At 41.1% G+C, this 16,469-nt stretch overlaps 1 protein-coding gene across 3 annotated transcripts in view; it reads right to left on the reverse strand.

Moving 5' to 3' along the window:
• Positions 1-16,469, reverse strand: part of PRTFDC1 (phosphoribosyl transferase domain containing 1) — a 109,648-nt gene that overhangs the window by 12,749 nt on the left and 80,430 nt on the right. For all 3 annotated transcript variants that reach the window (XM_033208961.1, XM_033208958.1, XM_033208959.1), the window contains one exon: positions 10,613-10,678. In XM_033208961.1, the coding sequence (XP_033064852.1) occupies positions 10,613-10,678 (66 nt within the window). The remainder of the gene's footprint in view (positions 1-10,612; positions 10,679-16,469) is intronic.

A 16,469-nucleotide genomic window follows, 5' to 3' on the forward strand; every position in this document is an offset into this window, starting at 1 on the left:
GGGCATGGTGGTGCATGCCTATAGTCCTAGCCACTTGGGAGGCTGAGGCAGGAGAATTGCCTGAACCTGGGAGGTGGAGGTTGTGGCGAGGTGAGATGGCACCACTGCACTCCAGCCTGGGCAACAGAGTAAGACTCCATTTCAAAAAAAAATAAAAAATAAAATAGATTGAAAGGTTTTTAAAAGAAAAACACCCCTCCATCACTTCACCTCTGTTCGCTTCCAATTTTGTTTCCCAGAGACAGTCACTTTTAAGCCTTTTAGCTATTTTTCTGATTGTTACTTTTTTATTTCTAAAAAATAGATTTTGTCATGTTTCATATAGCTATTTCTGTACTTAAAAACATATTTAAATCATTTATTGACTTCTAGGTTGCTTGTTTCTTAAAAAGAGTTTAAGTATAAATGCATATTTTTAAATTTTATTTTTCTTTTGTAGAGACAGGATCTTGATCACAGCTCCCTGTAACCTTGAACTCCCAGCCTCAAGTGATCCTCCCTCCTCAGCCTCCCAGCGTGCTAGGATTACAGGCGTGAGCCACTGTGCCCAGCCGTGTATCTATTCTTATTATAGAAAGTGCATATATTTCCTTATGTATAAATATATACCTGTCAAAGAAAGTTTGTACTTTCTATAATATATAAATATAAAACATTATAGAATGCTTGAAAACCAGAAAAGTCTAAAGACTTCCTAAATTTTTGATACATGCTTAACTGTTTAAAGTATTTAAAAATATTTCTGTGCTTTAAAATAGATTAAAGCTATCATGGCATTCTTTATTATGTATAGCCAAAATATTATAACATCCAACAAAAATGATGATAATTTCTTAACATCACATAAAGCCTACTATATATTCAAATTTCGCCAGTTTTCCTTAAAATGGCCTTTGTAGCTGGTTTGTCCAACCTATACCATGGATTGGATCTTCCCTTCTCTTTTAATTTAGAACAGTCTCTTTTGCTGTATAGGCATACCTTGTTTTTTACATTTCTCTCTCTCTTTTTTTTTTTTTTGTGATAAAGTCTCCCTCTATTGCCCAGGCTGGAGTGCAATGGCACGATCTTGGCTCACTGCGACCCCTGCCTCCTAGTTCAAGTGATTCTACTGCCTCAGCCTCCTGAGTAGCTGGGATTACAGGTGTGTGCCACCATGCATGAATAATTTTTGTGTTTTTAGTACAGATGGGGTTTCACCATGTTGGCCAGGCTGGTCTTGAATTTCTGACCTCGGGTGATCCATCCCTCTTGGTCTCCCAAATTTCTCTTTATTGCACCTTGCAGAGACTGTGTGTGTGTGTGTGTGTGTGTGTGTGTGTGTGTTTAAATTGAAGGTTTGCAGCAACCCTGTGTTGAGCACGTGTATTGGCGTTGTTTTTCTGACAGTGTGTGCTTGCTTTGTGTCTCTGTGTCATATTCTGGAAATTCTTGCAATATTTCAAACATTTTCATTGTCATTGTGGTTATGGTGATCTAGAATAGTGATCTTTAATGTACTATTTGTTTTATTTTTATTTTATTTCTTTTGAGACAGAGTTTTGCTCTGTTGCCCAGGCTGGAGTGCAGTGGCATGATCTTGGCTCACAGCAACCTCTGCCTCCTGGGTTCAAGCGATTCTCCTGCCTCAGCCTCCCAAGTAGCTGGGATTACAGGCACACGCCTCCATGCCCTGCTATTTTTTTGTATTTTTAGTAGAGAAGGGGTTTCACTCTGTTGGCCAGGCTGGTCTTGAACTCCTGACCTCAGGTGATCTGCCCACTTGGCCTCCCAAAGTGCTGTGATTACAGGCGTGAGTCACTGTGCCCCACCTAGACTGACTCTTTTTAGGGACTAATGTAGTTGGTGACTTTAAGTTGAAGCCAATGCTCAATTACCATTCCAAAAATGCTAGGGTGCTTAAGAATGATGTGAAATCGACTTTGCCTGTGTTCTATAAATGGAGTAGCAAAGCCTGTTTATACAGGCACATCTGCTTACAGCATAGTTTATTGAAATGAATATTTTATGGCCACTCTTGAGACCCACTGTGCAGAAAGCAAGATTCCTTTCAAAATACTATGCTCATTAACAATCTACCTAGTCACCCAAGAGCTCTGATGGAGATGTTTACACGAAGATTGTTTTCATGCCTGCTAACACAACATCCATTTTGCAGCCCATAGAGTCAGTTAGACTTTCAAGTCTTATTATTTAAGAAATAGATTTTGTAAGGTGATAGCTGCCCATAGATAGTGATTCCTCTGATGGATCTGGGTAAATTGAAAACCTGAAGATCCACCATTCTAGATGCTATTCAGAGCATTCGTCATCCATGAGTGGAGATCAAAGTATCAACATGAATAGAGGTTTGGAAGAAGTTGATTCCAACCCTCATGCCTGACTTTGAGGGGCTCAAGGTTTCAGTGGAGAGGCCGAGGGCGGTGGCTGCTGCAGGTGATCCTAGCACTTTGGGAGGCCGAGGTGGGTGGATTGCTTGAGCCCAGTAGTTTGAGACCAGCCTGGGCAACATGGCAAAACTCTGTCTCTACAAAAACTGAGGTGGGAGGATCACCTGAGCCTGGGGAGGTCGAGGCTGCGGTGAGCCATGACTATGCCACTGTATACCAGCCTGGGCGACAGAGCGACAACTCGTCTCAAAAAACCAACAACAACAAAAAAGACTTTCATGGAGGAAGTACCTGCAGATGTGGTGGCAATAGCAAGAGAACCTAATTAGAAGTGGAGCCTGAAGATGTGAGTGAATTGCTGTAATCTGATGATCAAACTTGAACAGATAAGGAGTTGCTTCTTATGGACGAGCAAAGAAAGTGGTTTCTTGAGATGGAATTTACTCCTGGTGAAGATGCTGTTAACATTGTTGAAATGACAACAAAGGGTTTAAAATATTAAATATACTTAGTTGATAAAGCAGTAGCACGGCTGGAGAGGATTAACTTCAATTTTGAAAGAAGTTCTACTGTGGGTAAAATGCTATGAAACAGCATCACAATCTGCAGAGAAATCTTTCATGAAAGGAAGAGTCAATCTAAGCAGCAAACTTCATTATTGTCTTGTTTTAAGAAATTGCAACAGCCACCCCAACCTTCTGAAGCACCCACCAGTCTGATGAGTCAGCAGCCATCAACATTGTGGCAAGACTCTCCTCCAGCAAAAAGATGATGACTCACTGAAGGCTCGGATGATCATTAGCATTTTTTTAAGCAATGAAGTATTTTTTCATTAAGTTATGTGCCTTATTTTTTAGACATAATGTTATTGAACACTTAGTAGACTACCATGCAGTATAAACATAAGTTTTATATGCACTGAAAAAACAAAAATTTTGTGTGGCTATCTTTATAGTGGTGGTCTGAAACCAAATCCACAATAATTCTGAGATATGGCTGTGCCTAAGATTAGCTAAAAGAGCTAAGGAGTAAAAATTATTTATCTTTATATAATCAATATATAACATGGAAGCTGGGTGCGATGGCTCACATCTGTAATCCCAGCACTTTGGGAAGCCAAGGCGGGCAGATTGCTTGAGGCCAGGAGTTCAAGAACATCCTAGCCAAGATGGTGAAACTTTGTCTCTACTACAAATATAAAAGTTAGTCAGGCATAGTGGTGCATGCCTGTAGTCCCAGCTACTTGAGAGGCTGAGGCACAAGAATTGCTTGAACCGGGGAGGGAGAGGTTGCAGTGAGCTGAGATCGTGCCACTACACTCCAGCCTGGGTGACAGAGTGAGACTCTGTCTCAACAAAACAAAACAAAACAAACGAACAAAAAAAAAAAATAACATGGAGACTGGCATCTAGTAGGTACTTAAGAAATACTTGTGTAGTGAATCAACAATTTTGACTTCATTTCTTTCACTTTCTCTAGTTCATTGTATTTCTGATTCATCCCCTCCATTTTTCCTTAACAATCTGCAATTCTTCCTGAACCAAGCTATCATCAATGTCTATTGCTCTTAATTTTGCACTAAGCAATTGCCTAAAATTCGCGTTTTTTGAGTGGGCAACTTCTCTTTTCAGTACACACTGTGCCTCCTACACACTTCCAATCTGATAACTCTGATCACTGCATCTGAGATGTTTGCCAGTTACTGTCTTAGTCATCTCATCACACCTAGCTCATTTCCTCCCAGAAAGCCAGTAAAATCTGCAGCCTAGGAGCTGCAGGCAAAAACTCTACGAGGAATCTCTGGAGTGTGCTTTCTTTGCTGTTGCATGATTCTGATCAAAACTAATCACAAGGGGTTTCCTAACAAAAAAGAAAAAGAAAGGAAGAAAGAAGAAAGGGAGGGAGGAAAGAATCGCACAAATCGACATGATGTTCTTAAATAGGTTATTCCTACTTCTAGCATTTTAGAACACACAGTGATTTGCACACCACACTGTCTCATCTGCAGCGGTGTAGTTTGGTGGCTGTGGTCACACTAATCAAGAGCAATGGCAGCAGTGACAATGAGCTGTACTGTGGATGTGGAGAATGAGCAGGAATGTGAATATAAACCCCATGGAAAAGGGAATGTAGTTTAGCATTTCATTTTATGTGATAAATTCACAAAATTTCCAGAATCATCAGTCAGTGAGTCTTTCCATTATTGTTCTCAGCTTAGTCAGATGCAATAAAAAAAGAATGATTTAAACAGTTAAGATAGCCAAGGGAGAACTTTTGGCAGGTTCTGATGCTTCATTCTGGCATTTAATTAGAATCTTAGGCTGGGCACAGTGGTTCACTCCTGTAATCCCAGCACTTTGGGAGGCTGAGGAGGGTGGATCACTTGAGGTCAGGAGTTCGAGACCAGCCTGACCAACACGGTGAAACCCCATCTCTTCTAAAACATACAAAAATTAGCTGGGTGTGGTGGTGCACTCCTGTAATCCCAGCCACTCAGGAGGCTGAGGCAGGCAGGAGAATCGCTTGAAACTGGGAGGTGGAGGTTGCAGTGAGCTGAGATCATACCACTGCACTCCAGCCTGGGTGACAGAGCGAGATTCTGCCTCAAAAAAAAAAAAAAAAAAAAAAAAGAAAAGAAAAGAAAGAAAAAAACTTATTTGAGGGCAGATTTGAGGGGCATGTCTCCCAAAATCTTGGGCTTAACCTGCACATCTGTGTTTTCTTGTTGCCAGATTTGTGCCTATTTCCATGCATTTTGTTTTATTCCACCCTTTCAGAGGTTTCTCGTGAATATGAATAAAATCTTGCTTTAATAGATACACACATTTTATGAAGTTCCAGTATTAAATCAACTTTGGGAAAAAAAATCAATCAGAGAGTACATTGTGTAGACAGCTTAAACACACCAAATACAATGCTTTTAACGTCATGAACTGTAGAGGCCATTTAACTTGATCATTGAGGGCTCACTTCATTCAACAGCAATGACCTATTTAGAGCCATGACTCAGACAGCTTCCCGTGTGAGCTTCCTTTCCTTGGAAGAAAAGAAAGAAAGAGAGAGAGAGAGAGAGAGAGAGAGAGAGAAAAGAAGAGAGAGAAAGGAAGAGAGAGAAAGGAATTTAATAAAAAGCAAAAAAAAAAAAAAAAAAGAAAAGAAAAGAAAAGAAAAGAAAAGAAAAGAAAGAAAAAAAGAAAGGTAGTTTCTCGGGGTTCAAAGCAAAACATTTTTTATTTAAAAAAGGAAAGAAAGGGAGAAAGAAATGGAAGACAGAAAGAAAAGAAAGCCAGAGATGGAGGGAGAAGGGGGGGGGGGGGGAGAGAGAGAGAGAGGGGTGGTTGTGTAGCATCTCCTTTTCTTCTAAATATTTTAATCCCATGTCTTCAAGGGCTCCAGAAATATCATACAGTTACGTTCATAATGCCTCTAACTCACAGCATGACAAGATTATGGAGGTGAGCTATTTCCCCACGTTTTATAGAGTTCTTTCATACACAAATTTAATTTTAAAAAATCCTTTCTAGCCCTCCCTCCTTCATTTAACTCTGTCACGTCTCCTTTTGATGCCACGATTCCTTCTCTTCCACCCTAACTTGGCTCCTATAGTTCAAGTGCTCCTGCAGGCTCCGCCCACCCCGCCTCCAAACTGCTCTCTCCGCTCTTTCAGCCTCTTCCCTCTTGTCAGTTTCATTTTCCTGAAACACAGCTCCATGATGTCATCTCTGCTCATACACTTTTGTGTCTCTTGTTCGCTTTGCTGAGCAAGTTCAACTCTTCATTGGGACTTTCAATGTATTCTACACACCAAACCCCGTGTTTTCGTGTTGTTGTTTTTTTTTCCTACTACTTTCCCGTTTTCGATTAATTTCCTTCAGTCATGGTGGTCCACTCCTGTCCAGTGATCCTACTCTTTTCCCACTTACCCCATTCTGTATTTTTATTTTTAGTAAGTATTATTCTTGTTGTAGGCTTTGTGGAATTTTCTTCAAAGCCGTCACCTATTTATGGAGGATTAGGGCTAATTATTGGTGGAGGATAGGTTGTGGTATTGTATTAAATTTTGGTGGGGTTTTGTGGGTTTAATTTTTTTTTTTTTTTGAGACAGGATCTTGCTCTGTCGCCCAGGCTGGAGTGTAGTGGCATAGTCTTGGCTTACTGCAACCTCTGCCTCCCAGGTTAAAGTGATTCTCCTGCCTCAGCTGGGATTAGAGGTGTGTGCCATCACATCCGGCTAATTTTTGTATTTTTAGTACAGATCAGGGTCTTGCCATGTTGGCCAGGCTGGTCTCCTGACCTCAAGTGATCCACCCGCCTCAGTCTCCCAAACTACTGGGATTATAGGCGTGAGCTACTGTGCCTGCCTGGCTTAATGGTTTTTGAAATTTATTTGGAGGGAATGATTGTTGGTTTTGGGTAGATGACAGTGATAGCTACAGAGGAGTACCCTGAGGCTTGGGGATCAAGTGTTGCCACGGGGGGCCCTTCCACTCTCTTCTGTGTTAGTCACAAACCCTTCTATTCCAGTCAAAAGCTCACCCTCCCCTCTCTAAGACTATCTGAATCCTAAGGAATCCTTCATTCTTTGGATTTCATTAAACCCAAGGAAAGAGTCTTGTGTGGAAAGATGTATGGGACTCTTCTTACAGTGCCAAGCATTAAATAAGATAAGGTGTGTTCCTGGGAATAAATTCCTGGCAGAGTAATAACACGATGATAAATGTACTTTAAATGTAAGTTTACTGAATGACTGACAAATGCTATTATGACTACAGGAGAAAGGAGAAGTCACTGCAGCCTCAACCTCCTGAGCCCAAGTGATCCACTCACCTTAGCCTCCTGAGTAGCTGGGACTACAGGCATGCACCACCATGCCTGGCTAAATTTTAAATTTCTTTTGTAGAGACGCAGTCTCACTATGTTGCCCAGGCTGGTCTCAAACTCCTGGCCTCAACAACCCTTTCATCCAGTGGAGATATTTATTGCAGTTTCAGACTTTCTTCTACACCCATTAAAACAAGTACCCACTAATTGTTGGGTGCCTTTTCCTTTTACTTTTTTTTCCAGCTAGTGTATATTCTGCATGATGAAAAGATTTTGGAGAGCCTCTAAAATATATTTGTAAAATCTTGTCAATTCTTATTTTTTAAATTTTATTTTTTCATTGATACACAATGTTTTATGTATTTATGGAGTTACATGCACAGAATATGTAATGAGCAGGTCAGGGTATGTGGGGGAGCCATTGCCTTGACCGTCTATCATTTCTATGTGTTGGGAACATTTCAAGTCTTCTAGCTACTTTGAAATATACAACACATTGCTGTTAACCATGGTCACTCTACATTGCCATTGAATAGTGTGTCTTATTTGTTCTATCTAACTTAATTGATAACCTTTCATGGAGAGGCTGAATGAAGAATGAATGAACAGGGTGGGTCATATGAAGGTCTTTATCTTTTTTTTTTTCAACCTTACTCATATGTTGTATTTTATTTCTTATGAAAATGGCTACCCAGAGAAGTCATTGTAGCAGCCTACTATTCTAAGGCAGCAACTATAACTTAAATGCTAACAAACTCACTCCATAAGACCTAAAACCCTTCTTCCCCAGGGCTGTAATGGGCATTTAAGTTTCCCAAGCGCAGTGACAACTAATGATTTTTATTACCTATCCAATAGGAACAAATGGATTTTAATAGTTCCCCTATAGCTGAAAAACTCCACAAACAATATGTTGCCTCTACCTACATGATCCATTGACTCATGCCAGAAATACTTTCTGAAATGCTTACGACTGTGATGTTCAAACTGGGCTCTGGCTACTTCTGGTCGTTATTTGGTGTTATGCCAAGACATATTGGAAGGCCTTTATCTTTTTTAAGGAAAAGGAAATTTTAAACGCTACGTGAAATTTTTTTCACTGTTCCACCTCAGCTGTGTTGCATTCACTTCCTCAATCCCCCTTGAGTCTCCTGTGAGGAAGCCCTCCTGCCTCAACAAAGAGGGCGCCCTTCCCTCACTCAGCACCTTTCTCTCTGCCTCTCAACTTAACCAGCTGGTGGGTGTGTCTTGGGTGTGACCAGGTGGGTTTATTTACCATTTCCCTCTGCCCTGTCCTCTCTTCCCCCAAATTAATCAACGACTTCTTTCTAATTTCCACATAAGAGGACCATCCACTTGTTCAGTCACCAAATATTTATTCCAATTTGTTATGGACCAGGTATGGTCTCTGCCCACTGCATGCTGACTTCCTGGTGGGGCAGACAGGCAAATAAAAAGCCCTAAGGTAAACATTGCAACTTGTGGAAAGGACTCTAGTGGAAACAAGGTATGGATATAGAGATTATTATTATTATTTTTTAAGGGACAGAGTCTTGTTCTGTCGCCCAGGCTGGAGTGCACTGGTGCGATCATAGCTCACTGCAGCCTTAACTCTTGGGCTTAAGTGATCCTCCTCCTCAGCCTCCTGAGTAGCTGGGATTACAGGTGTGCACCACCATACCTGGCTCATTTTCCATTTTCGTATTTTTAGGAGAGACAGGGTTTTGCTATTTCGGCCTGGCAGGTCTCGAACTCCCGACCTCAAATGAACTGCCCACCTCGGCCTCTGAAAGTGCTGGGATTACAGGCATGAGCCACTATGCCCCGCCGTCTATGTGCAAATTTCTTCTTGGCATTCATTTAGAAATCTTAGAGTTGTCACTTTGACAGACTCCACAGCAAAAGCACAAGGTAAACAATTTCTTTTGTGTAATAAACCTGTAAGGCAATGTCCTACAATAAAATCCTAAAATGACGTGTTAAAGACCACTCCAGGGTCGTTAAAACTTATGAATTTCTGGAAATTACTTTTAGTATTTTAGCTTTCTAGGATGTTGTTTCAGGTACCAATGTAACAGTAACATCAAATGGTGGCTTAGTGATGCATTAACATCAACAGGTTAATTCCAATTTTTATGGAACACAATTTACTGCCGGATAGCCATTTAACACATAGATCTACTATGCTGTCTTCAGAGTAGAGGGAAGTATGCTGATTTGTAGTCCGAGTCCTTGTGGCTCCACTTTGGGCGGCCAAAGCAGGTGGATCACTTGAGATCAGGAGTTTGAGACCAGCCTGTCCAATGTGGTGAAACCCCATCTCTACTAAAAATACAAAAATTACCCGGGCATGGTGGCAGGTGCCTGTAATCCCAGCTACTTGGGAGGCTGAGGCAGGGGAATCATTTGAAACCAGGAGGTGGAGGTTGCAGTGAGCTGAGATCATGCCACTGCACTCCAACCTAGGGACAGAGTGAGACTCTGTCTAAAAAAAAAAAGTCCTTGTGGCTCTATAGCGATCCTAAGATTATTACACATATGTTTATTAAATGTGGCTGCTATTTTTTTCCTACCCAGGCATTGCATAACAATAACAACCACAAGTATGAGAGATTACGCTTGTGTAATAGACTAATCCATTTTACTTAGAAAGCCAAGCTCTTCAGGGATAAGGGATACAAGCTAGGTCAGTACGGCTGAACAAAAACAAATTCCGGATTGCTTTTATTCACAGCAAACCTGCATTTCAAGTAACATTCCACGAACATCCTTTTCGTTAGGAAACAACCTTTCTTTCCAGTGTATGTATTTATGTCAGAATCTAAACAGTCTTTTCACTTCATGATTAAGCACTGGCAGATTTGGAACTCCAAGTTAAAACTGGAGGTGTTCTTCCTATTATCTAATAGTTTACATTCTTTTTAATAGAAAAAAAGGCAAAGTGCTGAAAATGCGCTCTGAAGAGGTCCTTTTCTCTTCCCTCCCAAGATTTTGTACATGTCAATGAACCTGTGTAAATGTCTTACTGAAGAGCCTAGGTGCGGAGGATGAATGAGAAAAAAAAGGCAGATGAATAAATAAAGGGAAAGCTTCCTTTTCAGAAGGTGCCTGGAAAGATGAGTAGAAAAGGATTAGAACAAGGTGGGCAAAGGGGTTTTGCTGTCTGAAATAAGATTGGAAGGAAGCTTGGAGAAGAAAGATTTGGTCTGCATGGTGTCTTGGAAGCATTCTAAAAAGAGTGTTTTACAAAGGGGAGATCATTAAAAGGATTCACACAGCCATTTGTATGAATTGGAAAACCCGGGAGAGTGTCTGAAATGTCCTGTGAGTGCTGACCTGAAGTGCAGGTCACCGATGCCCCTAGACATCAATGCAGTCTGAGCACAGTTACATTAACAAACCTTTCCAGCCAGTGTTGAAAGATCATCGCCTCCAATTATCTGCATCTCACCCATGGACTGGTCATTCTGCAAAAAAGGAGAAAAAAAAAAGGGAGACAATTTTACCACACAAGAAAACCTTTAAAGCACATTTTCCTGTCTACCCAGTTAGTGGCCGGAATGTGCCTTACAAATATAGCACAAATAGCTAATAGGGATTCATGGTTGCCTGTGGTTACCAAGAGCCACGCTCCTGCTACTGCCCTTGAGACAAAGCTTTCTAATGGCTGGTGGGGAGAGGGTGGGTGTGCAGGGGGAATGGGAGAGTGGAGAGAGGACAGACAAACCTAACATGAAGCAAAACACTCTGGAAGGTGCCTGAGCCTATCCTGGAGCAGAGAGAACTGGAGAAGACAGTCATACTCCTGTGCTTCACCTACCTAGGGGTGGACCGAGTATGTGTCAGCTTTGCCACCAAGCCCTGATTAAAGATCTGCAGTGGAGAACAGTCAGGTTCTGGTTTCCTGAGAGACTGGAGGCCTCCTCTACTCCCCACCATCGGAGATCCGGCCCCTCATCTGACATCCAGAGCAATTCTAACAGGCCATGAATCAAGAAGTACTGTACGTAGACCTTCTGACATGAATGATGAGGCCTCAGACAATTTCTGCAGTCCTAAGAATGTGACACTCAGAACTATATGTGTGTGTATATATATATACACAAAATATATATAATATACAAAATATGTATACAAAATACATATATACAAAATATATATGCACGTGTGTGTGTATGTGTGTGTGTGTATATGTGTGTGTGTGTGTATATATGTGTGTGTGTGTGTATATATATATTTTTTTTTTTTTTGAGGCAGGGTCTCAGTTTTGCCCAAGCTGGAGTGCAGTGGCATGATCACAGCTCATTGCATCCTCAATCTCCCAGGCTCAAGCAGTCCTCCCATCTCGGCTTCCCAAGTAGCTGAGACTACAGACAGGCACATACCACAGTGCCTGGCTAATTTTTTTTCTTAATTTATTTTTATTTTTAGTAGAGAAAAGGTCTTGGTATGTTGTCCAGGCTGTTCTTGAACTCTTGAGCCCAAGTGATTCTCCTGTCTTGGCCTCCCAAAGTGCTGGGATTATAGAGAGGAGCCACCATGGCTGGCCTTAGAACCATATTTAGAAGACTTTTTATTGAAATCATGTTAGAGTTTATGATCCTTTACTTTCATCATGTTTATGTATGGTATATTATCCTGCCTAATGAAACCTCACAAAACAAACAAACAAGATGGATTGTTACATAGTGACCATCATAATAGATTGACACAGAGGCAAAACAAGAAACAGAACCAGGCACTTGTCTCCCAGCCTCATTACAGACCCACATTAAAGGGAGCAAAGCCAGTATATTCAGGCAGTCTGTTTCATGACCAAGCAAGGATGCTGTGATGTCGCAATCCCTTGATTCTAACAATAACCTTGGGGAGAAAAAGACAATCTAGGCACCATATGTGCTACATGCGGAACCAGGAAACGTCTTTAGTTACTGCTGTGGACAGCTGTCACTTTTGCTAGCTCAGCACCTTCCTCCTTTATCCTAGCAAAGAGGCCCTCTCTCTTCCTGGGGGGAGTCCATTCTGCATGGTTCAGGTAGGGCCAGGCCTTCACAGTGCAGGCCAACCAACTGGGCCTGAAGCTATATCCCACCTCAGACTTTCCGGCTACTCAAGCCAATTCCCTTAGGAATTTTCTTGGGGGCTGGTTTGAATCGGATTCTCTCCCCTAGAGGTACAGTTACTTTGTTACGGAGTTGGTCATCTGGGAAGGGGAAAAGCAGCCAAACCACCAACCAGTAGGACAGATTTGCCAATGAAAAACACCTTTTGTCTTTTTACCTTGCTGCTCAAATGAAAAAAAAAGACCTTAAAATTTTTTACTTTTTTAATTTTTTTTAAGAGACAGGGTCTCACTCTGTCACTTAGGCTGGAGAGCAGTGTTGCAATCATAGTTCACTGCTGCCTGAAACTCCTGGGCTCAAGTGATCCTACTGCTTTAGCCTCTCAAGTAGCTGGGACTACAGGTGTGCACCACCACGCCTGGCCCAATATATTTTTACTTCTGCGTGGTAAAGCATTCACTCCTTACCATGGATGGTTGGAGGGAGCACAGGCAGACAAGGAGAGAGGCTTCACACACTAGCTCATCCTAAAAGTGGCCCACTAAGTTAGATAAACCCAGTTATTTTATTCTTATGGGAACTGATATCAAAAGGAGAAATATGAAAGGATATTCAGAATTTACAGATGTTTCGTTGTTTTTGTACATTTATCATCAGATATTCACAAGTAGTCATGATAGTGGTTTTTTTGACTTGTCAAAAATGTCAAAGGAGAAAATTTTCTTGTCACTGCTAGAGGTGCCGAAATAGAGGAATTAACATAGGAAGAATTTCTGCATGTTAGACTTAAATATGTTAATAGCAGCAGGGAGAATAAAATTTTGGTACTTCCAGGGGAGTGGGTTATACAGAATTGAATACAATTACTAAACCACAAAGTTTAATGTAACCAGTGAGATTTATAGTCTGTCAGATCAGAGTAAATTTCACAATAATTCTACATTTTCATCTTCATTCTATTGATTGAAACCAAAAACCAAAAAAATCAGATAACTAAATAATGTGCTAAAAGTCATAGAGTATGTTGCCAAGCAAGTGTTACTTAAAAAATTCTTACTTCTTCCAAGTGTATAAACATGTTTTTTAAAAAAAATTTTTAATTGACCAACAATTACTGTATATATTTGATATGATTAGGCTGTGTCTCCACCCAGATCTCATCTTGAACTGTAGTTCTCATAATCCCTACGTGTCATGGGGAGGGACCCAGTGGGAGGTAAATGAGTCATGGCGGCAGTTACCTTCATGCTGTTCTCATGACAATGAGTGAGTTCTCACGAGATCTGATGGTTCTATTAGGGGGCATTTCCCCTGCTTCGTTCTGCACTTCTCCTTCCTGCCATCACGTGAAGAAGGGCATGTTTGCTTCTCCTTCCACCATGATTGTAGGTTTCCTGAGGCTTTCCTAGCCCTGTGGAACTGTGAATCAATTAAGCCTCTTTCCTCTATAAATTAACGAGTCTCGGGTATGTGTTGTTATTAGCAGCATGAGAATGGACTAATACAATATTTATGAGGTACAATGTGATGTTACGATACATTTCTGCATTGTGGAATGATCAGATAAGGCTAATTACCATATCCATCACTTCAAATATTGATCATTTCTTGTGTTGAGAACATTTAAAATCCTCCTTTAGCTATTTTGAAATATATATTAATTATAGTCTCTGTGCTGTGCAACAGCACACCAGGACTTATTTCTCCTATCTACCTGTAACTTTGCATCCACTGACCAACCTCTCCCTTTTCCCCATTCTCCCCTGCTGCCTCCAGCCTCTGGTAAGCACCATTCTATTCTCTACTTCTGTGAGTTCAACTTTTTTATATTACACATATAAATGTAATTATATGGTATTTATCACTCGGTGCCTGGCTTATTTCACTCAGCATAATGTTCTCAGTCCATTCATGTATATACATGTTTTTAATATTAGATTTGTCCTTAATTCATCTGGAATTTATATCTTCCAAGTGGGTATATTGTCAATTGTTCCAATATAATTTATTGAATTATTATTTTTCCCTACTGGTTTGAAACATCATTTTGATCATATCTATCATTCTCATATGTAAGGGTCAGTTTCTGTATTTTTCTAATCTAACACGTCTATATAAACATTAATTAATCTAACATGTCCAGTTCATTAATCTAACTTATCTATTTCCAACACCCAAATCATATTGTTATAATTCTCATAGTTGTTTCCTTTTTCTTTTTGCTTTTATTTTTTTTCAGATACAGTGTCCTGTTCTGTCACCCAGGCTGGAGTGCACCCTCGAACTCCTGGCTGCCAGCGATCCTCCTGCCTTGGCCTCCCAAAGTGCTAGGATTATAGGTGTGAGCCACCACGCCTGGCCTTATCATAGCTTTTAAGTATGTTTTAATATTTGGTAGGACAAGTCCACTTTTTAGTTCTTTTTAAAAATTGCCTTGAGGCTCAGGGTGGTGGCTCATGCCTGCAGAGGCAGGCACTTTGGGAGGCTGAGGCAGGAGGATTGCTTGAGCCCAGGAGTTTGAGACCAGTCTGGGCAACATAGTGAGATCAACATTTCTACCAAAACAAAACAAAAAACCCCACAAACCCAAAACTGTCTTGGTAACTTTTGTACATTTTCTTTTTTCCTGTCTGGTGGGTTCTACAAAGATCAACTGAATTAATGCACGTGGAACATTTAGAACAGAACCCGGCACATGGTTAGCATTCCGTAAATGCTAGACAGGATTAATTTCTTTTTTAAAAATTGTATGGCCAGGGGCTGTGGCTCACACCTGTAATCCCAGCACTTTGGGAGGCTGAAGCAGGCGGATCACAAGGTCAGGAGTTCAAGATCAGTGTGACCAATATGGTGAAACCCCATCTCTACTAAAAATACAAAAATGAGCCAGGTATGGTGGTGCATACCTGTAGTCCCAGCTACTCGGGAGGCTGAGGCAGGAGAATCACTTGAACTTGGAAGGTGGAGGTTGCAGTGAGCCAAGGTCACGCCACTGCACTCCAGCCTGGGTGAACGAATGAGACTCCATCTCAAAAAAAAAAAAAATTGTATTATTATTTATTTTATTTTATTTTTTATAGAGATGAAGTCTCACTGTATTGCCCAGGCTGTTCTCCAACTCCTGGCCCCAAGCAATCCTCCCACTTCAGTCTCCCAATTTCTTTTTCTTCTTTCCCCCAACCCCCGACCCTGACTCAGCCCCCGAAGAAATGGCTATTCCTCAGTCCTCCACTGGTACACTGGAGTCTAGAGCTCCCCTGGTTTATACACTCCAGAAAAATAAGCCTTTTATTTCCCACTGGGATGATGAAGGAAACTTAGAAGTTCAGGTTCTCCACTCAAAGGCTTTCAACAACCTTGTTCTTTTCATTCCATTCCTTCCTCACTCCACCTTCTAAAAACCTACTCCTGAGCCCTTCAGAAATTTGTGGCACGACCCCCCTACTTCTCACTGTTGGTCTCCTCCACAGGCATTTTGATGTTCATTTTCCCTATTTGGCTGAGTCAGTGCTCTTCCTTGATCAGGCACGTACCACCATGACCGGCTAATTTTTTTTTTTCAGTAGAGATTGGGTCTCACTATTTTGCTCAAGCTGGTCTCGAGCGACTGGGCTACAGTGATCCTCCTGCCTCAGCCTCCCAATCACTGGGATTAGAGCCGTGAGCTCTCCCCACCAGACCTAACCATGATATTTTTCTAATGATTCAAAATCATCCTATATCCCTTGGATTGATGTTTGTGTGTTTTTAATGAACGTCACTGGTTTGAAGAAAGATGAACAATCCCAAATAAAATATTACAAGTAAGACTAGTCTATTGTTTTATTTTCTTTCGCTACCTTTGTGTATTTTTAAGGCAAAGTTATGCCAGCTTCATATAATAAGTTGGTTTTTCTATGACCTAGAAGATTCTGTATATAAATGGATTTAGCTGTTTTGCTAATATTCAGTAGAGCTCAGAATAAGTTTTATTTTATTTTATTTTAGAGACAGAGTCTTGCTCTGTTGCACAGGCTGGAGTGCAGTGGTATAATCTCGGCTCACTGCAACCTCCGCCTCCCCAGTTGAAGCAATTCTCCCACTTCACCCTCCCGAGTAGCTGGGATTACAGGTGTGCGCCACCATGATGGGCTAATTTTTGTATTTTTAGTAGAGACGGGGTTTTGCCATGTTGGTCAGGCTGGTCTCGAACTCC

Source organism: Trachypithecus francoisi, unplaced genomic scaffold (genome assembly GCF_009764315.1).
Source record: "Trachypithecus francoisi isolate TF-2019V2 unplaced genomic scaffold, Tfra_2.0 Lachesis_group9, whole genome shotgun sequence".
Classification (NCBI taxonomy): Eukaryota; Metazoa; Chordata; class Mammalia; order Primates; family Cercopithecidae; genus Trachypithecus; species Trachypithecus francoisi.